Below are 23,854 nucleotides of genomic sequence, written 5' to 3' on the forward strand. Positions count from 1 at the left end.
AGAGGAAGGTGGAAATGGTAAAGGAGAAGAGAGGCCAGGTTGGAGAGGCAGGAGAGGACCCTCTGATCGATGCTGGCTATCCCAGGAAAGGAGAATGCTTCAGGGTAGAAAAGGAAGTAAAAAGGATCAAATGCAGGGAGGTTAGAGAGGGTGAGGACTAAGACTGGACATTGAGTTTGGTTGTTCAGGAAGACACTGACTGACCCTGGCAGAAATTCCAGTAGAGCCGAAAGCTGTGTTACCTGTGGTTAAGGAGAGCATCAAAGGAAAAAGGGAAGATTCTGTAGGATAAAGCAGAGCTAAATGCCTCAACTGAGGAAGAGCGGCATTTCTGAAATATCTTAAAAAATAGTATCGTTTCAGAGTTTGTACTAGCAAAATAATTGATAGGATGTACATGTAGTAGAAGACCGCCACTGCATAGTTCCATTTTATAATCCCGTGAACAGTCCCTGGTGCAGCAGCAGCGCTGGTGCAGTAGCACGTGTAGTAATAAGTGAATAAAGTGTGACACGTAATAAATACCAACTATAATTAATGAAATAAAATCAATTATAACGACACTTAATGAGTATTATGAACCAACACTGTTATAAGTGTTTTGCGTATATTATCTCAATCTTCCCAACAACCTGTGAAGCGTAGGTGTTAGTCTCATTTTATAGCTGAAGGAGGCTAGGTAACTTGCCCAGAGTCACACAGCCAGCTGGTAAGTGGTGGAGCCAGGATGAAACACAGTTTGGCAACAGAGCATGTGCTATTAACAGCTACACTACACTGCTTCCATTTATTTTGCTCCTGAATTACATAAGGACGAGCAACTGTCATTCAGTATCACGCCTGATGAAACAGGAGGTACCAGAGAGGGGACAGTTGAACATGAAAAAAAGGGCTGGTGAGAGCTGGCAGAGCAGCGTTTCAGAGAGGGTGGCTAGGAATGGGACCAAGAGTGCCAGTAGAGAGTCAGTATTGGAAAATAACCCCACTTGCTCTCAGCAGATGAGGAAGAGAGGATTGGCAGAAATACAGAAGAGAGAGACAGAGAATTTTGCAGGAGAGAGAGGCAGAAAATTTTAGGAAATATTTTGAAGGAGGGAGACTGCCATCCATGATGAGAATTTTCCAGTGGGTTTTTTTTTTTTTTTTAAATATCTTCCACTGATAGTTTGATTTGACCTAGCCCTATCAGAGAAAAGGGCCTGAATGAGTTGGCATTAGAGTGGGAGGTATTGACCTTGACAGATTCCCAGGGCACCCTTTGGTGGAGCCTTGAAGGTTACACCCTCCAAGGGGAGTGGCTATACTTCGGTCAGCTGCTACTGATTTGAATTGCTACCAGAATGAAGTAGGAAGTTGAAAGAGCAGTCATTTTGTCTTTTTTTCCTCTTTTGAAGATGTCCCAGGCTTAGGAAAGGAAGAGAAACCTAAAGGTGGAAGAGAGAATGAAGGAAGCAGACACGTTTTGAATTTGAGAGGTGCTGAGGGATAGTATATATATTATAGATAGTAGGTGGCGCTTAATGGAGGAAAGTCTATGTGTCCATATTTAGGACTTCCCAGAAATCAGATATGTCATTATGAATAGTGCTTCTCAAACTATCTGTAGGGAAGGGCTCTGGTTACTGTTTTAATGTTGCGGACTGCGATAATTTTGTAAAATCTAGCAAAAAATGAATTACTAGAAAAAGTAGATCCTAAAAACATATAAAAAACTCAAACCCAATTGGTTTTTTATTATTAATTTTCATAGGCACGCAATTGCTCTGTGAAATTGCTAGAAAAAAGTGCTTACTTCCAAGTTTTGTGCTTAGCCTCCTTGTGGACTTGTCATAGACTTGGAACAGACAGTGGACCTCACTTTGAAGTACAGGACTGCAAGTTCCCTGAGCTCTTCCCAGAGTACCCAGCCCAGGGCATGGCACATAATAGACACTCAACAAATAAACACTTTATGCAGTCCCTTTAAGAGATGATTTTTTTTTTCTTTGCAGAATAAAGTGAAACTAGTATGATAGCAAGTCTCTCAAAAATAAGAAAATTAAATTTTTTTTTTCACCTGGTGGTAGGCAGGTTTACCTTGTTTTACAACTTTTTTTTTTTTGACTTTAGGTTGTGTCGACAGCTAAGGTGTGTGGAGCTGCCGATGAGTCACCCTCAGTGAAGAGGCTCCGCCTGCTTGTTGCTGAAAAGGATTTTTCCTTTAAAGCTGGCCAGTGGTAAGTGGCTTTTCTGTTTCCCAAGTATGTCTGATCAAAGAAGATGTCATCAGATAGAAGGGACTATTTTTTTCTTCTGGAAAGTATTTCTGTGGCCAGCTGTTGGTACTGAGGTGTGGGAATTCCAGTCCATTTCCATTCAGGGTGAGCCTCTCTTGCCATGGAGACTACAGTTCCTTCCCTGGCCTCAGAGCCCACCTCACCTTGGGTTTGAGCCCTTGGTCCTCTCAGTCAGATATGAAAATTGCTGCCTTGAGTTTTTCAGATTCAAACAAAGCAGCGAATTCTGGTCCATGGAGCTGACAGCTCTAATAATTAGATTCTGCAGGGATGGTTGCTAATAGAATGTGATAAACGTAAGAGTTATGTGTTGCTGCAGGTTCATACGTTTTTGAAAGTTAGCCTTCTTTATGTCAAACAGCAAACAAAGCAGTCTGCAGAGAATGACCAGTTGTGTCCTTACAGAGCTGACCATGCTTTCGACTGAATTCCCGTTTCATTTACCATAATTTCTAGCTTCCCTGCATCCCCATACCCTGTCTGGGCTGAGTTTAAATATTTTGCTTAATTTATTATTAAGATGCCCTAACCAGGCCCAGAACACACGCATGAATCGTAAGCCTGTCCCATCCAAGAGTCTGAGAACTAATCAGTATGCTGACAGGATAACAGCCCAGCTGTCCCACTGTTCCTCCCAAGGGCCTCGCTGAGCTGCAATTCAAGTTGAATTGTAAACAAAGCAACTTGTGTTTCCTTAGGAAAGGTGTGTTTGGGTGTGCGTGTCCCTTATGTAAATAAAGCATTCATTTCTAAATGAATTTCTGGCATGTCAATCTCAATAGTATTTCTTAGGAGTCACTTGCCTAATTTTGGCAGTCCATCTGGAAATGTGGTTTTGTTAGAAGGAGGATGTGTGATAATAGCAAGAGTTAGCAGTCTTGTGTTAATAGTTTGCCTTTGAATTTAGAACTAGAAAAGAAGATGCTGATTGCAATAATTTGTGTTTCTGGAGCAATTTACTGCAATCTTTGCACATGTGCGGTGATACATATTAAATGCATGTTGGCTAGGGGGACCTTAGGGGGTTGGCATTATAGTTACCCTTCAAAAATGTTGAGCAGTTTTTACACTTAAAAATGGAAACTTTAATTGTAATGATCTGTTTCTCCATATTTCCCTTCTGTGGAAGTGTTTATGTCCTGCACACATTATTGTCTCTGTGTCTTTAACTGATAATTGTGCCAAGACTCTGATCCTGCTTTCCTGATTAGAAAAAGCCTGTGCATTGATTATAGCACTGCTGCCATGGTGTATCTGCGATTATCTGATAGAAAAATGTTATTATATAGAAACAGGGTCCCACTGTGATTCTGAAGGCAAAATTAAACAGAGTTGGTGTTACGATTCCCATAACAGAAAATGGATTTGGTAATTTCACTGATGTTAGGCCTGGTTTTCGTATGAGCCTCACAGACTCCTGCTTCAGAGGGCAGACTCGGGGTGGAGGTTGGGGAGTCACTAGGTGGTTAGTCTTAAACTGTCCCTGTCAGATGCTGGTCAGCACTCAGCCCTGGCACCATGGCCCTCCCCTTGGCTTATCGTATGGGGTTGTGAGTTCCTTTGGATATATGATCTTATGGTTACAGAATGGCCGTTTTTCTTAGGTTGGAAGTGTCACTCCTTCGGTGCTGTTGGCTAGGATGGCTTGAGTTCTAGGCTATCTCAGATCATCAGCTTGGTGGTGACCTCCATGTGGCACTCTGGGGAAAAAAGGCAAGTGGCTGCTGCTCAGTGTGTGCAGTTAGGTAGGATTGCTGGCGTGGAGCGCTGCTAGGGACAAAGGAGTGAGGATTGCTGTTGGACTTATCTTTGGGCTGAGGGATTGGGCCAGGATCCCATGTCTCTGAATTCTTGATGAGTAGCTCCCTCTGACATCTGCAGAACTTTGAGGGTGAAGCTCCAGGTCCAACTCCAAATAAATAAATGAATGCTGTCTGTCACTAGCTGGAGCTGTGGCCACAGATCCCCCATGTAGACACCTTTGCCATAGACCACATAGACCCTGTGTTCTCCGTGGGCTTGCAGAGGGAACTGTCTCCTGTACTAGAAAACTCCTTCCGAGAAATCAAGCAATACAATCCAGAAAGAAAGGCCAAAAGAGGAGACCCCTTCAAGAACAGTTCTCACATGAGCGGGTCTAACCCTCTTGGGCTCCTCTCGCCAGTAGGTCCACACCTCGTTCCTGGCTCCTTGGTAAGTCCTGCTCTGGACCAAACCAGAATTCCTCCTCCCTCGGGGTGGAAAGATTGGCATCCCCTCAGGCCTGGAGGGTTTCACCAGCAGTCTTTACGCAGTAGGTGACCACCCTGAGTTTCCAGATTCAGTGGTCAGCGTGGAACTCACCTGCCTACCCCCGTGATGGCCGCAGCTGCTGTTGGGGGAGCCCATCCCGAGAGAGGCTGTAGCTCAGTGCTCTGGAGGTAGACTTCCCGGGCTTTAAAACCAAACCTGTTGCCATCAAGTCGATTCTAACTCACAGCGACCATATAGGACAGAGTAGAACTGGCCCGTAGAGTTTCCAGGGAACGCATGGTGGATTTGAACTGCTGACCTTTTGGTTAGCAGCCATAGCACTTAACCACTACGCCACCAGGGTGCTTGCTTTTCTGTTTGCTAGCTCTCTGATGTGGGCAATTTCCTTTTTTCTCTGGGCTTCAGTTTTCATACCTTTAACATGAGAATAGTAATATTGGTATGTCTTGGGATGTGTAAAATTTTAGCACAGTGCCTAGTGTTAACATTAGTTTTTGTTTTTTGTTATTGTTAATAGGTATTTCACTCAGTTAGGTTATCTGTGCTGGTGAGGCCCATGGACAGATTCCTCTCATTCCTTGGCCAGTTCCCATGTGATGTAAGCTGTTAGTTTAAAGAGAGGTGGGCCACGGAGGAGTGGGTGAGCACACATCTCCACCATGACTCTGCTGATGCTGGAGTCAGTACCGTGTCCACTCTTGGGCTGTGCACCATGTGCTGCCCTGAGGGCAAGCAAGGCCAAAGCATTTTTTGCAGAGAAAAGGAATCCTTTGTTCTAATCCTTGGTTTTAAGGACTGTATGCCAGATAACATAGGCTTTTATGCTAGAAAGTGACTTCGGAACCTACCGGGCTTGTACTTCTCAGAGGAGGACATCGAAAAGAAACAGGTTAGAGGGACCAAAAAAAAAAAAAAAAAAACCGTTGCATCTATTCCAACTCATAGCAACCCCAAAGGACAGAGTAGAACTGCCCCACAGTTTCCAAGGAGCAGCTGATAGATTCAAACTGCCAACCTTTAGTTTAGCAGCCATAGCTGTTAACCACTACGCCACCAGGGTTTCTGGATAGAGGAACAAGATTAGAGAAATAAGACCAAAAAAAAAAAAAAAATTTTTTTTTTTTTTTAATACCCTCTAGCGGAAACCTTGGTGGTGTAGTGGTTAAGTGCTACGGCTGCTAACCAAAGGGTCTGTACTTCAGATCCACCAGGTGCTCCTTGGAAACTCTATGGGACAGTTCTACTCTGTCCTATAGGGTCGCTATGAGTCAGAATCGACTCCACGGCACTGGGTTTGGTTTTTTGGGTTTATACCCTCTAGCAGGGTGGTGCATTGTAAGCAGTAAATAGCCTACAGGGCTGGGGGCTGTGGCCCTGACTCACTAATATAGAAAGCTTTGGAATTCCTTTGTGTCATTCTTCAGGCTGTATCCTCAGCCTCAGCTTACCTGGGGAGTATTATATGTCTTTTTAGACTCAGTTTAAGCAGTATGAAGTCCTCTGAAGTCTTTCTCAATTCCTCAAACTCTGGTAGAAGGAGTTCCTGGGTGGTGCAAACAGTTAATGTATTCGGCTGCTAACCAAGAGATTGGAGGTTTGAGGCTGCCCAGAGGTGCCTCGGAAGAAAGGCCTGGTAACCTAAGTCTGAAATATCAGTCACTGAAAAGCCCATGGAGCACAATTCTACTCTGACACACATGGAGTCCCCATGAATGAGAATCGACTCGACAGCAACCGGTTGGTTTTTCCCCTGCCCCACCCTCCCTACTCTGAGCAGATTTTATCATGTTGTTGCTATTAGATGCCATTGAGTCAGTTCTAACTCATAGTGACCCTGTGTACAACAGAAGGAAACATTGCCCAGTCCTGCGCCATCTTCACAATCGTTATACCTGAGCCCATTGTTGCAGCCACTGTGTCAGTCCATCTCTTTGAGGGTCTTCCTCTTTTCCACTGACCCTCTACTTTACCAAGCGTAATGTCCTTCTCCAGGCACTGATCCCTGCTGATAACATGTCCGAAGTATGTGAGATAAGTCCTTGCTTCTAGGGAGCATTCTGCCTGTACTTCTTCCAAGATAGATTTGTTCATTCTTTTGGCAGTCCATGGTATGTTCAGTATTTTTTGCCAACACTGTAGTTCAAAGGCATCAATTCTTCATCAGTCTTCCTTATTCATTGTCCATCTTTTGTATGCATATGAGGCAGTTGGAAACACCATGGCTTGGGTCAGGTGGACCTTAGTCTTTAAAGTGACTTCTTTGCTTTTCAGCACTTTAAAGAAGTCTTTTGCAGCAGATTTGTTCAATGCAGTGTGTCCTTTGATTTCTTGACTGCTGCTTCCCTGGGTGTTAATTGTGGATCCAAGTAAAATGAAATCCTTGACAACGTCAGTCTTTTCTCCATTTATCATGATATTGTTTATTGGTCCAGTTGTGAGGATTTTTGTTTTCCTTATATTGAGATGTTTTTTAGTTTATATTGAGATGTAGCCCATATTGCAGGCTGTAGTCTTTGATCTTCACCAATACATGCTTCAAGTCTTCCTCATTTTCAGCAAACAAGGTTGTGTCGTTTGCATAACACTGGTTGTTACTGAGTCTTCCTCCAATCCTGATGCCCCGTTTTTCTTTACATAGTCCAGATCCTCAGATTATTTGCTCCGCATACAGATTGAATAAGTATGGTAAAAAGATACAACCCGGACGCACACCTTTCCTGACTTTAAACCATACAGGATCCCCTTGTTCTGTTTGAACAACTGCCTATTGATCTATGTACAGGTTCCCCATGAGCACAATTAAGTTTTCTGGAATTCGCATTCTTTGCGATGTTATCCATAACATTGCCTTTGCATAGCCAATAAAACACAGGTAGACATCTTTCTGGCATTCTCTGCTTTCAGCCATGATCCGTCTGACATCAGCAATGATATCCCTGGTTCCACATCCTCTTCTGAATCCGGCTTGAATTTCTGGCAGTTCCCTGTTGATGTACTGCTCCAGCTGCTTTGGAATGATCTTCAGCAAAATTTTACTTATATGTGATATTAATGACATTGTTGAATGATTCACACTTTTATTGGATCACCTTTCTTTGAAATAGTAAGTATGGATCTCTTCTAGTTGGTTGGCCAGGTAGCTGTCTTCAGAATTTCTTGGCATAGACGAGTGAGTACTTCCAGTGCGGCACCCGTGTGTTGACACATCTCAGTTGGCATTGCATCAATTCCCTGGAGCCTTGTATTTTTTTTTTTTTTGTATTTCACCAGAGCCTGTAGTACAACTTGAGCCTCTTTCTTCAGTACCATGGGTTCCTGATCATATGCTGCCTTCTGAAATGGTTGAACATTGGCCAGTTTTTTTGGCATAGCGACTCTGTGTATTCCTTCCATCTTCTTTTGTTGCTAACTGTGTCGTTTTAATATTTTCACTGTAGGATCTTTCAGTATTGCAACTCAAGGCTTGAATTTTCCTTCAGCTCTTTTGGCTTGAGAAGTGCCGAGCGTGTTCTTCCCTTTTGGTTTTCTAACTCCAGGTCTTTGCACACATCATGATAATACTTCCCTTTGTCTTCTTGAGCCCCCCCTTTGAAATCTTCTGTTCAAATGTTTTACTTCATCATTTCTTCTGTTGCTTTAGCTACTTGACATTTAAGAGTAAGTTTCAGAGTCTCTTTTGACATCCATTTTTCTTTCTTTCCTGTCTTTTTAATGACCTCTTGCTTGCTTCATGTATGATGCCCTTGATGTCATTCCACAACTCATCTGGTCTTCAGTCATTAGTGTTCAGCGTGCCAAATCTATTCTTGAGATGGTCTCTAAATTCAGGTAGGATATACTCAAGGTCATTCTTTTGCTCTCGTGGACTTGTTCTAATTTTCTTCAGCATCAGCTTGGACTTGCATGTGAGCAGTTGATGGCCTGTTCCACACTTGGCCCCTGGCCTTGTTCTGACTGATGATGTTGAGGTTTTCCATGGTCTCTTTGTACAAATGTAGTTGATTTGATTCCTGTGTATTCCATCTGGCGAGGTCCACGTGTATAGTCGCTGTTTATGTTGCAGAGGTGTTTGCAATGAAGAAGTCGTTGGTCTTGCACAATTCTGTCATGCGATCTCCGGCATCATTTCTATCACCAAGGCCATATTTTCCAACTACCGATCCTTCTTTGTTTCCAACTTTTGCATTCCAGTCACCAGTACTTATCAATACATCCTGATTGCACATTTGATCAATTTCAGACTGCAAGAAGTTGTAGATTTTATATAGATCGTCAAATTGTATCTATCTGTTAATTTCCCTCCCATTAGACTGAGCTTATTGAGAGCAGGAACCAAGACACACTTGCATCTTTGTACCTCTCACTACTTCCACAGTGCCTGTACATGGTAGGCATGTGCTCTGTATAGAGTTTGCACAAGTGAATGACTGAGGGACTCTGAGTACTGTAGCCAAGGATTAAAGCATGTGGGATCTCATGGTATAGCATCATCATTGAACCTCAGTTTGCATGTCTGCCACGTGCTGGGGCACTGGGGCTACATCTGTAGATGGGACAGAGATGTTTTGTATGGATGTGTCTGCTTCACTATGGACCTAGGCTCCTACTCACAGTTCTGCATATTCTCACTTCATCTGGGGTATAGTAGGTGCCTCAGCTCAGGGCTCCAAGAACACTAATGCTGCAAAGGGCCTTTTTAAAGTTGTGTGTGTGTATGTGTTTAACCTTAACTCCTTCTTGGAGAGCTGTTTTATTAAATATGTATCATGCATATTTTCTTAAATTCATTCAGATAGGGTATTTATGTCATTTGAATCGTGCTGTTTCTCTTAGTGAGGGATTCCCTTATTCCAAAGGTAGCTTTACACTTAGTAAAGGAAAGATCTGTACGCTTGCCTGAAAGAATGTTCTTTCTCGGCATTGTATCAGCAGAGGGTGCTAGAGTTCAGGGGATGAAGCAGAAATATAGTAGTTCATTGATTGATTTATTTTTTAAACATGGAAACAGTGGAGGTGCTCTGTACCTCCTGTTTTATCAGAGAGTGACAGTGTTAATGTTAATAGTCTGTTTTAAAATTTTATCTTGTCTGAAATTAAAGGGCAATTAAAGTATTCATGGAAAAGTGTCAAGTGAAAAATAGTCAGAAATAGGCTGGGGACCTGTCTTAGGCTGGGTTCTATAGAAGAGCAAAACTAGTGGTGAGTATATAGAGAGAGAGAGATTTATTCAAGGAAATGGCTCACACATTTGTAGAGGCTGGCAAGTCCCAAATCCGTGGAACATCAGGGTGGAGGTTTCTTCTGACTCACATGGTTATAGGGGCTGACGAACCCAAAATCGGTAGGTTGGACAACAGACTACTGGCTCATATCCCAAGAACGGAGGTCAGAGGATGACGAGTTGGATGCAGGATCCAGAGAGGGCGAGCTTTGCCAGAACATCCATGTATTTTGAATTAGGCCACACCCCCAAGGAAACTCCTCTTTCAACTGATTGGCTGCTCACATCAGATCACAAAATGGAGGATGATTATATAATGTCCGCCAAACCACTGAGAATTCATGGCGTAGCCAAGTTGACACATAACCTTAACTGTCACAGGACTCTTCTGGAGCGCTGCAATCCGTAACTGGCCTTTTTTTTAAACACTGTTAAAAAAAGGGTTGGCTACTTCAGGCCATAGATTAGATAGTTCAAATCAGTAGAGAACATCTTGTGCTTTTCCTGTAAGACTGTGGGTAGGAAAACAACTGGAGAAAATGATCCTTTTTTGCGCTTTGATGGCAGACACACACCTGGAGTGGATATTTGAGTTTCCTAGGTATGAAGATGAGAATTTTTTGTGGTCCTAGAGTCTAATAATTTTTCTTTCCTTGGTATGTGACTGGGTTTGTTGCAATTCCTAGAATCGCCATCAAGGATTGATGAAGACTTGAAATTATAGGGTTGCTATGAGTTATGAGTTGGAATCAACTCGATAGCAACTGTTTTTTTTTTTTTTTTTTTTTGGTTTTGAAACCAAACACTCTACACTACAGGAGTGTGGTTAAAAGAAAGAAGGAAACAGGATGAGACTTTAGGAACCTAGAAGGCCACATCAGCCTGTTCAATTTGGTGACTGCCAGTGACAGAGTATTGTTGTCCTTCCTCTCCCCCGACTCCCTTATTTGCACTTCTTTCTTTTAAATAGTTTTAAAGTGCTCAGCTGCTAACTGAAAGGTTGGTGGTTCTAACCCACCGATCACTCTTCAGGAGAAATATGTGGCAGTCTGCTTCCATAAAGATTACAGCCTTGGAAACCCTATGGAACAGTTCTGCTCTGTCCTGAAGGGTTGCTATGAGTCGGAAATGACTCGAAGGCAATGGGTTATGAAATTAAGATATAATGCACATATCATAAAATTAACATATTTAAGGTGTACAATTCAGTACAATCAAATTTTGGAGCATTTTCATCATTCTGTAAAGAAACCCTGTACCCATTATCGGTAACTCCTTACCTCCTCACCTTTAGGCAACTAGTCTACTTTATGTCTCTATAGATTTGCCTGTTCTGGAAATTTCATATAAATGAAATCATACAATATGTGCCCTTTTTTGCAACTGGCTTGTTTTACTTAATACAATGTTTTAAAGGTTCATCTGTGTTGTAGCATGTATCAGTATTTCGTTCCATTGTGTGTATATACCTCATTTGTTTATCCATTCTTCAGCTGATGGACATTTAGGCTGCTTCCACTTTTTGATTCTTATATCAGTAATGCTGCTGTGAACATTTGCATACACGTCTTTGAGTACACATAGGTTTTCATTTTTCTTGAGTGTATACCTAGGTGTGGAATTTCTGGTAACTATCTTTTTTTTTTTTTAAATAGAACTTTACATGAAGGTTTATAGAACAAACTAGTTTCTCATCAAACAGTACACACATTGTATGACATTGGTTAACAACCCCACGACATTTCAACACTCTCCCTTCTCAACCCTGGGTTCCCTATTACCAGCTATCCTATTCCCTCCTACCTTCCAGTCCAGGTGCACCCCTTTAGTCTTGTTTTGTTCCATGGGACTGTTCAATCTTTGGCTGAAGGGTGAACCTCAAGAGTGCCCTTATTACTGAGCTGAAAGGGTGTCCGGGAGCCCTACTCTCAGGGTCTCTCCAGTATCTGTCAGGCCAGCAAGTCTGGTCTTTCTTTTTGAGTTGGAATTTTGTTCTACATTTTTCTCCAGCTCTGTCTGGGACCCTCGATTGTGATCCCTATCAGAGCAGTCAGTGGTGGTAGCCAGGCACTATCTAGTTGTTCTGGTAACTATCTTTAACCTTCTCAGATATTGCCAAACTGTTTTCCAAACTGCCTGCACCATTTTACGTTCCCACCAGCAGTGTATGAAGGTTTTAATTCCTTCACATCTTCGCCAACACTTGCTGTTGTTTCTACCATTCTAGTGGGTATGAAATAGTAGCTTGTTGTGGTTTCGATTTGCATTTCCATAATAATTAATGATGTTGAACATCTCTTCTGCTTATTGGCCATTTATATATCTATCTTCTTTTGAGAAATGTCTGTTCACATCCATTGCCTTTTTATTATTGAAGATAAAAGAGTTTTTTATATAGTGTAGGTATAAGTCCCTCACCAAATACATGATTTGCAAATATTTTACCGTTCTGTGGGTGTCTTTTCACTTTCTTGGTGGTGTCATTTGCAGCACAAAGTTTTTAATATTGATGAAATCTGGTTTCTCTATTTTTTTTTTTTTTTTTGGTCACTTGTCCTTTTGGTGTCATATCTAAGAAACTATTGATAACACAAAGTCAGGAAGATTTACTCCTGTTTTTTTCTTAGTTTATAGTAGTTTTAGCTCTTGTATTTAAGTGTATGATCTACTTTGAGTTACTTTTTTATGTGATAATGAGGTACGGGTCCATCTTCATTCTTACGCACATGGATATTCAGTTATCCCAGCACCGTTTGTTGAAAAGATTGTTCTTCTCTCATTGAATTAACTTTGCATCTTTGTTGAAAATCAATTGACCATAAATGTGTCAGGGTTTATTTCTGAACTCTCAGTTCTATTCCATTGGTCTATGTGTCTGCCCTTATGCCAGTATCACAGTGTTTTGATTACTGTAGCTCTTCAGTAAGTTTTGAAGTCAGGAAGCGTGAGTCCTCTAAGCTTGTTCTTCTTCAGGGTTATTTTGACAGTTCTAAACCCGTGCCATCGAGTCCCTTAAATTTCCATATGAATTTTAGGATCAATTTGTCAGTTTCTGTAAAGAAGGCAACTGGGATTTTGATAGGTATTGACTGAATCTATAGATCCCTTTGGGAAATATTGCCATCTTCCAATACTGTCTTCCAATCCAGGAACATGGGATGTTTTTCCATTTATTTATATCACCTGTAATTTTTTTCACCAATGTTTCATAGTTTTCAGTTTATAAGTCTTATGCTTCTTTTGTCAAATTTATGCCCAAGTATTTAATTCTTTTTTTAGGCTATTTGAAGTAGAATTGCTTTCTTAATTTCATTTTTGAATTGTGCATTGATAGTTTGTAGAAGTGCAATTAATTTTGTGTATTGATCTTGTGTCCTGCAACCTTGCTGAACTAGTTTATTAGTTCTAATAGTTTTTTAGCATATTCCTTAGATTTTTTGCTGTGTAAGATTATGTGATCTGCATATACAGATTGTTTACTTCTTCCTTTCCAATGTGGATACCTTTTATTTCTTCTTCTCACCTAATTGCCATGGCTAGAACCTCTAGTACATTGTCGAATAGAAGTGGCAAAAACAGACATTCTTGTCTTGTTCCTGTTCATAGGAAGAAAGCATTCGATTTTTTACCATGAAGTATGTCAGCAGTGGGTTTTTCATAGGTGGCTTTTAATATTAATTTCTTAAATGTTTGGTAGAATTCACCAGTGAACTTATTTAGGCCTGTGCCTTTTTTTATGAGAAGTTTTAAAATTATGAATTCAATCCTTTTACAACCTATAGGTCTATTCAAGTTTTCTCTTTCATCTTGAGTTAATGTTGCTAGTTTGTGTCTTTCTTGGAATGTGTCCATTTTATCTAGGTTATCTACTGTGTTGACATACAGTTGTTTATAGAAGTCCCTTAAAATCTTTTTTATTTTTTAAATTTGATAGTGATGGCTGTTCTTTCATTCCTGATTTTAGTAATTTGTCTGTCTTTTTTTCTTGATCAGCCTAACTAAAGGTTTGTCAATTTTGTTTAACAAGTTGCCTGTTTTTAAAATTGCTTCACCAGTAATCATTTATTTGCCTTTTCTTTTAGGGTTGATTTCTTTATCCCAGGAGTCTCTGTGGTTGGTGGGTTCTCAATATGCTCTAGCCCCAGACTGCTAGAACAAGAGAGAATAATAGAATTGGCAGTGAAATACACAAACCACCCTCCTGCCCTCTGGATTCACAATCAGGTGAGCAAACTGCCTGCTTAGACTCGGAGATCTGGCCATCTCTGCGTCCCACAAAATGTGTGCTCAGCTCACTTGATCCACCTGAGAAACCTAGGCTTGAGTGAAAAGGCTACGTGTTCACAAATCGCTCCCCTACATCCAGATTCCAGAAGAGTCAAAGAAGCAGAATCTTTTTGATATATTAAGGATGACTTATAGGTAATGTGGGATCTGGAATTGTCTTCTGGATCACCAGAATTAAATAGAATTAAAGCATTTTATGTTATATGCGAGTTTTTAAAAATTGGCCCTTTGTAGGTCATGTAAATGGTAAATCTATAAATCAGATTATTTCATCCTAGCAATCCTAAGTGAAGGGAATTAAATTACCATTCTGTCATTATTTTGCATGGGAATATCTCTGATTCCATAGTACTACTGGAGCCTGGAGCTAAGCACTGCTAAATCTGTGATGTCGTTGCCTGTCCATTTTAGTCCCTGGAGAGCACTCTGTGAGGGATTCTGAGAGGGAATCCGCATTTACTGCTGCTCATAACTCACGCTTCACCTCAGATCACAGCACAACTGTAGACAGGCAGCCTATCATCACCCACCAGAACTAGAATAACAAAGAATGGGCTCAGAACATTCTGCTTGGAGACCTTTGCTTCCTTTTTACCGCCATCCCTTTCACTTCTGGAGTATGTCTTCTGTATCTACCAGTGACCTCTGCTCCATCCCAGGCATTTCTTATCGTCTTTACCAAGAAGGCATGAACCATTACCAATATGGCTTCGTGAACTCAGCATTTTTCTGTTCTTTTCCTGGAAATCATACCAAATCAACAAAAGAAAACAGAAAACAGAAACTTCAGTTTTTATTTTAGGCAGAACTCGGAAACAGATGCCAGTGTTCCAGGGAATAGTTGTGCTTATGTAGGAGCCACTTGGTAATAAGTACGGGAGAAAGCCCAGTAGTAGCAGATCTCAGCACAGGTGAGAATACATCCTGGCGGCTGGGGGACAAAAACTGTAGCGCTGATCCGCAAAAGAGGGTGTGGAAACAGGGCTGAATGAGTGGCCACAGATGTCCCACCTCAGCGTGGTTAGGTTCCCTCAGGAGGCAGTGTCCACGAAGAATCACACAGACAGGCGGTGCTTGTGGGAAGCAATATGTCTTCATAGTGGCTGAAGAGAACTTTTGTGTTACGAAAACCAGCAAGCTCAGGACACTATTCTGACCCGTCCCCGCCCCCGCCCCCCTCCCTTCATATGGAATCTTCTTGCAAATAGTTGGTCCAAAAAAAAACAAAACTTATCTCAATCTCATGAAAGAAGACTCAAATAAATGGATCTTGCCTGTGTTCATAGATTGAAAGTCTCATAGTAAAGAAGTGAGTTATCCTCAAGTTGATTGATGGATTTAACATAACACTAATCAAAATCTCAGCAGTAGTCTTTGTACATGTACAAAAACCATGTAGATAAGATGATTCTAAAATTTATGTGGAAAGGTAAAGGAACTGAAAAGCTAAAACAATTTGAAAAATTGGGAGGACTCACATTACTCAATTTTAAGACCTTAAAACAAAGCTACAGTAATCAAAACCGTGGTACTGGTGAAGGGATAGACGCCTGGATCAGTGGAACAGAGTAAGAGTTCAGAAATAAATCAACAAAAATATGGCAGTTTGATTTTTGACAGAGGTGCTAAAGAAAATTAATGGAAAAAAAATAGCCATTTTAACAGATAATATTGGAACAATTGTACATCCAAAAGCAAAATAAAGAACTTAGACCTAAATCTCATGCTGTATACAAAAACTAACTCAAAATGGACCACAGATCTAAATGTAAAGTGTGAAACTAGAAATGTTTAAAAGAAGACAGAAAATCTTCACAACTGGGGCTAGACAAAGAGTTCTTATACACGACACCAGAAGCAAGAGCCATAAAAGAAAAATTGATATATAGGACTTCATCAAAGTTAAAAACTTTTGCTCTCCAGAAGACACTGTTAACCCAGCCTAAGACAGCTGTAGTTACATGGATCCATGTATGTTTTAAAAATTAGTGAAATTGTACACCAAAGGAAAAAAGTCAATTTTACTGTATTTTAATAAAAATTTTAAAAATCTGTAGGAGTATATATAAAAAAAAATTCTTCTTGTACTGTACTTGTCAAGGTGTATCTGTTCAGGATAACCCCTGGGTGGTTACCTTGGCATCTCCATTTTAAATATAGCCAGTCACATTTTTACCCTCCAACCTTCTGAGTCTCTCCTTACGTATGACCTCAGCTGCCTCATTCCTTTTTAGACTCTATGTGGATTTTCTACCCATTACTGTCTCTAGACTGTTTTCTGAGTCTCTAAAACATGCGGTTTGGGCTGGGACAGTGAGGCGTCCACATGCCCCGCGCTCAGCCTTCAGCACAGGTTCAAGTGAGCCTAGCCGTCACATCTCTACTGCCACGTGCCCTCTTCAGCTGCCCTCAGCCTCCCACATGACCTGACCTGGTCCTGGTCCACAGCTCCCTGCTTGGTTTCATGCCTCATTGGCATTTCAATGAAGGAATTATTCTTAAAAGCTGTAGAAAATCTCAAAGTGGCGTTGCTTGAATGCACATACTAATTGTAGTGCCTGCGCTACACTGCCCAGTGGGAGTTGCCAACAGCCTTTATGAAGTCAGATTTTTCTTGGAACCATTCTCAGGTGGCTATTTTCCTCCTGAGGATTTGTCTTATTAAGCTATTAGAGTGGACAAAGGAGACACGTGAGCAGCCGGGTGGCAGCAGGCTGCTCTGTTGGTTCACGGAATAAAATGCCATAAACTTCTTCCTTTACTTTATCTGCTTTGGCTCAAGCTCCTGCCAGGGTAAAGGGTTGTAGACAGCTATTGTGTGCTGGCCTGCAGTCACTGTGGAAAGGTTGTCTGTTTCACAAGTAGAAAATCTATACTCAAATTAGATACATTGCTGTGTAATTGGAGGTAATGTCCTTCTAGTCACTTATACATTATACTGTGCAGTCGTTTGAGCCGTGTCTTCATGCTGCCCTGGTAGTTTTATTGATCAACAAAAGACAAAGGTGGCTTTTGATTCTTTCCAGATGCTAGCGAATTTGAAGATAGATCTACGGAAGATTATTTTGTCGCTAAGGAAACGACAGGCTTCTTGAGTATTATCTTTCCCTGAGGCACATTTTCTTGCCAACTTTAGGGTTGAAAATACTCTGGTTTCTAAAAACAATAACCTTAAGGCCTCCGTTGTTGTCGTTCCTGAGCATGCCAGAGACGACCACTGGAGAAAATTATTTCTCTCTCATTTCTCAGTCTCTTAGATTCTTACAGATGGAGAAGTGTAGGCAAACGAGAGAGGGCAGGAGAGGATACAGGGAGGTTAAATCCATTGTCAGGGTTAGGCAGAGCTTCTTGTATCTTAGATTCTATTTCAGAGACTTGAAAGGAAGGAACGTTTTAAGACACTTTGGTAGCCAGTGTAGCAATTCCTAGATTTTAGTTATTCCTAACAGAATGCCCCTGCTGCTAATTTCTTTTGTCAAAAATGAAAACCCAGTTACCCATCCTTCATTGTAAAAATCTCCTATGTATTTTTCCCTCAGAAAAAGGATTTTCATTTACTTAGCAGTTCTTTAACAAAAGAGGCTTGTTTTGTGAATTCGTGTAACTTTTCTTTCTTTCTTAGATTTTCTCTCAGTATAACTCTTCTTTCAAGTTGTAGAGCCCCAGACGAAATTCATGTCAAAAAGTACTTCCTGTTCACCTGTCATGTGGGGTGCCAAGGTGCAGAGGTTAAGGCCTTGGCCCACAAAAGCCTGTGATACGTTGTAACTTCCTAGGAAGGAGTTTATTGAGTTGATTTGTGTCAGGAACAATGGAATCAAACTTACATCCTTAATATTCCTGGATTCCGTTTTTAGTGACAGGGAAGAAGGAAGCAGGCACCCTCAGTGCTTTTTCTTCCATGACGGTTGCAGTGACCAAAATACTCTGTTGTATAGAGCTTTCTGTTGGCAAGAGCTTCCCCTTCTCCCCCACAGTGTGCCATTTGATGCCCGCAACAGCACTCTGAGGTAGGCAGGAGAGGTGCTGTTACTCATTTTACAGACGTGGCAGCAGAGGTTCCGAGAAATTAAGGAACTTGCTGGATTTCATAGGGATAATTAGTAATGGAGCTATGATTAAAATTGTCTTTTGGCTCCTGAATTAGTAGTGCCTTTTCCTCCAAACTAGGGGTTCTTAACTCTGTTAGATCCAGTGCTCCTCTTTAGAACTATCCTGAAATGAAATTCATAGTTAACGTAACAAATGCCAAAACCGTAAATGCTTTTTCCCTGGGAGATAGACACAATACTTGCACCCTAGCATGGAGCTCCCGTGGCCTGTTGTTGCTGCCCCGGGGTGGCTCGCGGCGTTGTAGTGCTTATGTCAGCCTGAGAACAGGTCTGCTCTGAGGTTGCGGCGGGGGATCAGGAGGGGTTCAGGTGCTCACACTCCTCAGCCTTAAGGAGCCCAGGCAGCCACAGTGTAGGACACTTGCCCACGCTGCCTCTCAGCTCCCACAGCATCCATGGCTTTTATCAGAACACAGGAGCACCACTCAGATAAAGTTCAGAGCCGTCCCCTGCCAGAGTCTGTTGCTTCTTTCAGCAACCCAGTTCATTACCCAAGGAGTTAACGAACGGCGGAATCACTGAAGCGCGTCTCCTTCTGTCAGTACTGTGGTGGCAGTGCAGTGTGGATCAGGAAGGTGGGGAAGCAAATGGCCTGTATAGTAGACAAGTAGAATCCATTCACCGGGCCCAGGGACAGTGGGGAGCAGGGTGTAAAAACAGCCCTAAAGCCTAAATACTGATAAAAATGCAGGAGGTAGACCCATTATTAAAGAATCATATTTGGTTGATGATATGCACTGTGGAGAAAAGACTAAGGGATCTTTTCTTTCCTGCCTTAGTGTGCACTTGACTCTGAAGTGGCCCTGAGAGTGGGTGGAGAGTTCTTCTTTGACCCTCAGCCCACAGATGCTTCTAGAAACCTCGTGTTGATTGCAGGAGGAGTAGGAATTAACCCCCTGCTTTCCATCCTGCGGCACGCAGCAGATCTCCTCAGAGAGCGGGCTAACAAAGGAAGTGGATACGAGATAGGAACAATAAAACTATTCTACAGTGCCAGAAACACCAGCGAACTCCTGTTTAAGGTAAGGAGGGGAATGTATGTTTCATAGCTTGCTGTAAGCAGACTTGTATAACGGTATTAACTGTCCACAAAACTTTTTCATGTCAGCTCTGTTTTCTTTTTAATCAAGCGTTGTTTCTCTTAACAGTGCTTAATCATGTTCAAATAAGAATTACCCATCACATCTTACATAGGACAATTAAAAGAGCTCGTGGTGAGGAGGCTTGCAGCCAAGTGACAGGATAGGGTGGACTCGGTGGGCTTGAACCTGGAGGTGTAGGAACAGAAAACTCACCGTGGCCCTGAGATTCCCTGAAGACTCAGGACAACTACTGGTGGGCTCCTTTGTCCCAGGAGTAGGTGAGATGTGGAGAGTTTGGACCCAGCTGGGTAAATGAAACCCCCCTCAGCTGCATCTGCTGAAACTAAGTACTTTTGATGGAGAAGGTTTTCACTCTGGATTGCTTTGCAGCTGCAAGAACAGGAACAAAAGAACAGAAACAGTAAAAAGACCACTGTGGTCAGTGAAACCGCTGCTGAATTGCCAACGCTTAAGAAAAAGGAAAAAAGAAAAATCTCCCGGAGAGTTAGTAATATGCTTGTTAGCATATTCAGATTTCAATTAAAACCAAATAGCCCTCAGTGCTCTGAATGCTGTGGCCTGCGAAGCTGCAGACGGTCTCTAAGTAGAGAGCAAGAGTGGCAGACGATGCTGAATGGGAGTTGAGGTTCGGCGTCAGTGGTTGTGCACATCTGTTTTGATTCTTTTAAATTGTAGTGTGACCAAATATGTTTGACATTCCAGAAAAATATTCTCGATTTAGTAAATGAATTTCCTGAGAAGATCGCATGCAGTTTGCATGTTACGAAACAGACTACACAAATCAGCACAGAACTCCAGCCATACATCACGGGTGAGTCCCCTACAGATATTTTATCCATCTCCATGCAGTTATTTGGTGGACATGCCAGTTGGTTGAGTTTAGATGGTTTATTTTATTTTATTTTTTTTATTGGGAGTTGCTGGCTGGGAATGTTACTACCTGGGAAATTGAGAGATGATTCATCATGGAAAAATAGAGGTTTAGTGGGATTTACTTATTATATACACATTTTCTCTGCTTATATTAAGATTTTATTTTTCTCATTTTTTAAGGGGCCTTTGTGTCATCACGGAAACCCTGATGGCATAGTGGTTAAATCCTACGGCTGCTAACCAAAGGGCTGGCAGTTCGAATCCGCCAGGCGCTCCTTGGAAACTCTATGGGGCAGTTCTGCTCTGTCCTATAGGGTCGCTATGAGTCAGAATTGACTCGACGGCACTGGGTTTGGGTTTTGGCTGGTTGTGTCATCACTGTAGTGTGTGTACAGAGAATGTGTGGTTTCACCTTAGCTGAATCGATTCCATTTACCATTGATGATAATTTAAATTGCTCGTGGTTTCCCCTGCTTCCAATTTTACAAAACTGTTTGTTTACTTTGTTGAAGGCAGTTTTGAATCTCCACCAAAGATGAGCATGCTCTCTGGCCTTCTGAAGAGTATATTGGGATTAGCTTCCCACTTTCTTGCCGTAGGTTTAGGAAACCTGGGAATGAACTCTCCACCTGGGTCTTGGCTCCGTGCGCTAACACGGGTGCCAACAGGAGCCATCCTGTGAACGGTTCAAAACTAGACTCACTCAGTTTGAGTTACTTATAAAAATATATACTGTTGCTGAGTTGTGGTTAGTTCTCCCTCCTGTCAGAATACAAACATGTCTGGCTTAATTTGGTGTTTATTCTGTTTTTTGGTAGAAGGAAGAATAATGGAGAAGGAGATAAGAGATCATATTTCAAAAGAGACTTTGTTCTATATATGTGGCCCACCTCCAATGACGGACTGTTTCTCCAGGCAACTAGAAAACAGCCATGTTCCCAAAGAACACATCTGCTTTGAGAAGTGGTGGTAGCGAATGGGAAGAGGCAGAAAAGAGAAAGATGTGTGATCTACTTAGGACAGTAACAGATATTAAACTATTTGGGGCAAGAAAAATTTACCTGTATTTGAGTTGTCTTATTTTTTAAGGCTGTGAACCAAGTGACCAAATGAAGAATAAAAGAAAAAGTTAGCCGACAGACTTGAAAGATCAACCTTTTATAAAGACTGAATTGATTAAACTATTTTTTACTGTATTGACTTTCTTTTATTAATAACTTCCATTATCTCATGATATACCATGAATTGGTCAATATAGATTTTTCTTGCCCTGAGGGGGAAAAATCATGTGAAAATGTGGTTTGTATGTGAAATATAGGCTCTCTTTAAATTATTTGACAGCAACTTGTATATCTTATGTTCAATAAAATCTTTTAAACACATTCTCAATAGTTTTACTTTGAAAGTTCTTTATAATTCAATGTCTTAGTTTACCTTAGCATGGCTTGTAGCCTTACTCCTTTGGACCATCCAAGTTAGGCTTGAAAATGGAAAATTAGGAAAACTGGTTTCGGGAATTGAATAGCCACCATATTTGCTTTCTTAATAATGAATATCGTTGGTATGTATTCCGAATAATTTCTTCTCAAAGGAAACCCTTCCTGTGTCATGGCTGCCTGCCTTAACGCTATAGGAGACGGGTTCCTGTTTGGGACAAAGGTGTTGGCGACTCTTGTGCTCCGTGTTGAATCTGCCTTCAGTGGCCTAACTGGCTGGCTGTAGAAATGTTCTTACGATTGATCAGGGGATACAGAGCTGTTTCCAATTCCTGCTTTTCTGCGTTTATTTCATTTCTTTACAGGGTTGTTGCTGGCACCAGCAGCTGCTTGACATACATTTATTGAATGACTGAAAGAAAGCAACTAACGTCTAATTCCTTACTAAGTCTGGGGTGGAGGGATGGCAGTCCCCGGAGTGGGTAGAGAATGGGGGAGCCTCACTCCAAGGATGCTTCAGTGAAACTGGTGGAAAGTACTATAGACTGTAGTTCTTGTCTGTCTTTGTTTAGATCTTTAAAAATGTAGAAGTATATTTTAGAACATATTATACAGCCACAGTAGTCAAAACAGCCTGGTACTGGTACAACAACAGGCACATAGACCAATGGAACAGAATTGAGAACCCAGATATAAATCTACCCACATATCAGCAGCTGATATTTGACAAAGGCCCAGTGTCAGTTAATTGGGGAAAAGAGAGTCTTTTTAACGAATGGTGCTGGCATAACTGGATATCCATTTGCAAAAAAATGAAACAGGACCCATACCTCACACCATGCACAAAAACTAACTCCAAGTGGATCAAAGACCTAAACATAAAGACTGAAACGATAAAGATCATGGAAGAAAAAATGGGGACAATGTTAGGAGCCCTAATACAAGGCATAAACAGAATACAAAACATTACCAAAAATGACAAAGAGAAACCAGATAACTCGGAGCTCCTAAAAATCAAACACCTATGCTCATCTAAAGACTTCACCAAATGAGTAAAAAGACCACCTACAGACTGGGAAAGAATTTTCAGCTATGACATCTCCGACCAGTGTCTGATCTCTAAAATCTATATGATTCTGTTAAAACTCAACCACAAAAAGACAAACAACCCAATCAAGAAGTGGGCAAAGGATATGAACACACACTTCACTAAAGAAGCTATTCAGGCAGCTAACAGACACATGAAAAAAAGCTCTCGATCATTAGCCATTAGAGAAATGCAAATTAAAACTGCGATGAGATTCCATCTCACTCCGACAAGGCTGGCATCAATCCAAAAAACACAAATGTTGGAGAGGCTGCGGAGAGATTGGAACTCTTATACACTGCTGGTGGGAATGTAAAATGGTACAACCACTTTGGAAATCTATCTGGCGTTTTCTTAAAAAGTTAGAACTGCCATACAACCCAGAAATCCCACTCCTCAGAATATACCCTAGAGAAATAAGAGCCTTTACTCGAACAGATATATGCACACCCATGTTTATTGCAGCTCTGTTTACAATAGCAAAAAGCTGGAAGCAACCGAGGTGTCCATCAACGGATGAATGGTGAAATAAATTATGGTATATTCACACAATGGAATACTATGCATCGATAAAGAAGTGATGAACCTGTGAAGCATTTCATAACATGGAGGAAACTGGAAGGCATTATGCTGAGTGAAATCAGTCAAATGCAAAAGGACAAATATTGTATAAGACCACTATTATAAGATCTTGAGAAATAGTATAAACCAAGAAGAACACATTCTTTTGTGGTTACGAGAGGAGGGAGGGAAGGAGGGTGGGAAAGGGTTATTTACTGATTAGTTAGTAGACAAGAACTACTTTAGGTGAAGGGAAGGACAATACTCAATACAGGGAAGGTCAGCTCAACTGGACTGGACCAAAAGCAAAGAAGTTTCCGGGATAAACTGAATGCTTCAAAGGTCAGTGGAGCAAGGGCGGGGGTTTGGGGACTATGGCTTAAGGGGACTTCTAAGTCAATTGGCAAAATAAATTCTATTAAGAAAAGATTCTGCATCCCACTTTGAAGTGTGGTGTCTGGGGTCTTAAATGCTAACAAGCGGCCATCTAAGATGCATCAATTGGTCTCAACCCACCTGGATCAAAGGAGAATGAAGGACACCAAGGTCACACGATAAGTATGAGCCCAAGAGACAGAAAGGGCCACATGAACTAGAGACTTATATCATCCTGAGACGAGAAGAACTAGATGGTGCCTGGCTACA

The 23,854-nt window shown here is 41.4% G+C and overlaps 1 protein-coding gene across 4 annotated transcripts in view; it reads left to right on the forward strand.

The window, feature by feature from the left end:
* Positions 1-23,516, forward strand: part of OXNAD1 (oxidoreductase NAD binding domain containing 1) — a 43,338-nt gene extending 19,822 nt beyond the window's left edge. For 2 of the 4 annotated variants that reach the window (XM_023554949.2, XM_010595568.3), the window contains 5 exons: positions 2,110-2,216; positions 13,833-13,974; positions 18,929-19,171; positions 19,955-20,063; positions 20,944-23,483. In XM_023554949.2, the coding sequence (XP_023410717.1) occupies positions 2,110-2,216; positions 13,833-13,974; positions 18,929-19,171; positions 19,955-20,063; positions 20,944-21,098 (756 nt within the window). In that variant the 3' untranslated portion in view covers positions 21,099-23,483. Of the gene's footprint in view, positions 1-2,109; positions 2,217-13,832; positions 13,975-18,928; positions 19,172-19,954; positions 20,064-20,943 lie in introns of all 4 variants that reach the window. The other 2 variants (XM_003415739.4, XM_023554951.2) reach the window with 2 other exon arrangements.
* The last annotated feature ends 338 nt before the right edge of the window (positions 23,517-23,854 follow it).

Source organism: Loxodonta africana, chromosome 27 (assembly GCF_030014295.1).
Source record: "Loxodonta africana isolate mLoxAfr1 chromosome 27, mLoxAfr1.hap2, whole genome shotgun sequence".
Taxonomy (NCBI): domain Eukaryota; kingdom Metazoa; phylum Chordata; class Mammalia; order Proboscidea; family Elephantidae; genus Loxodonta; species Loxodonta africana.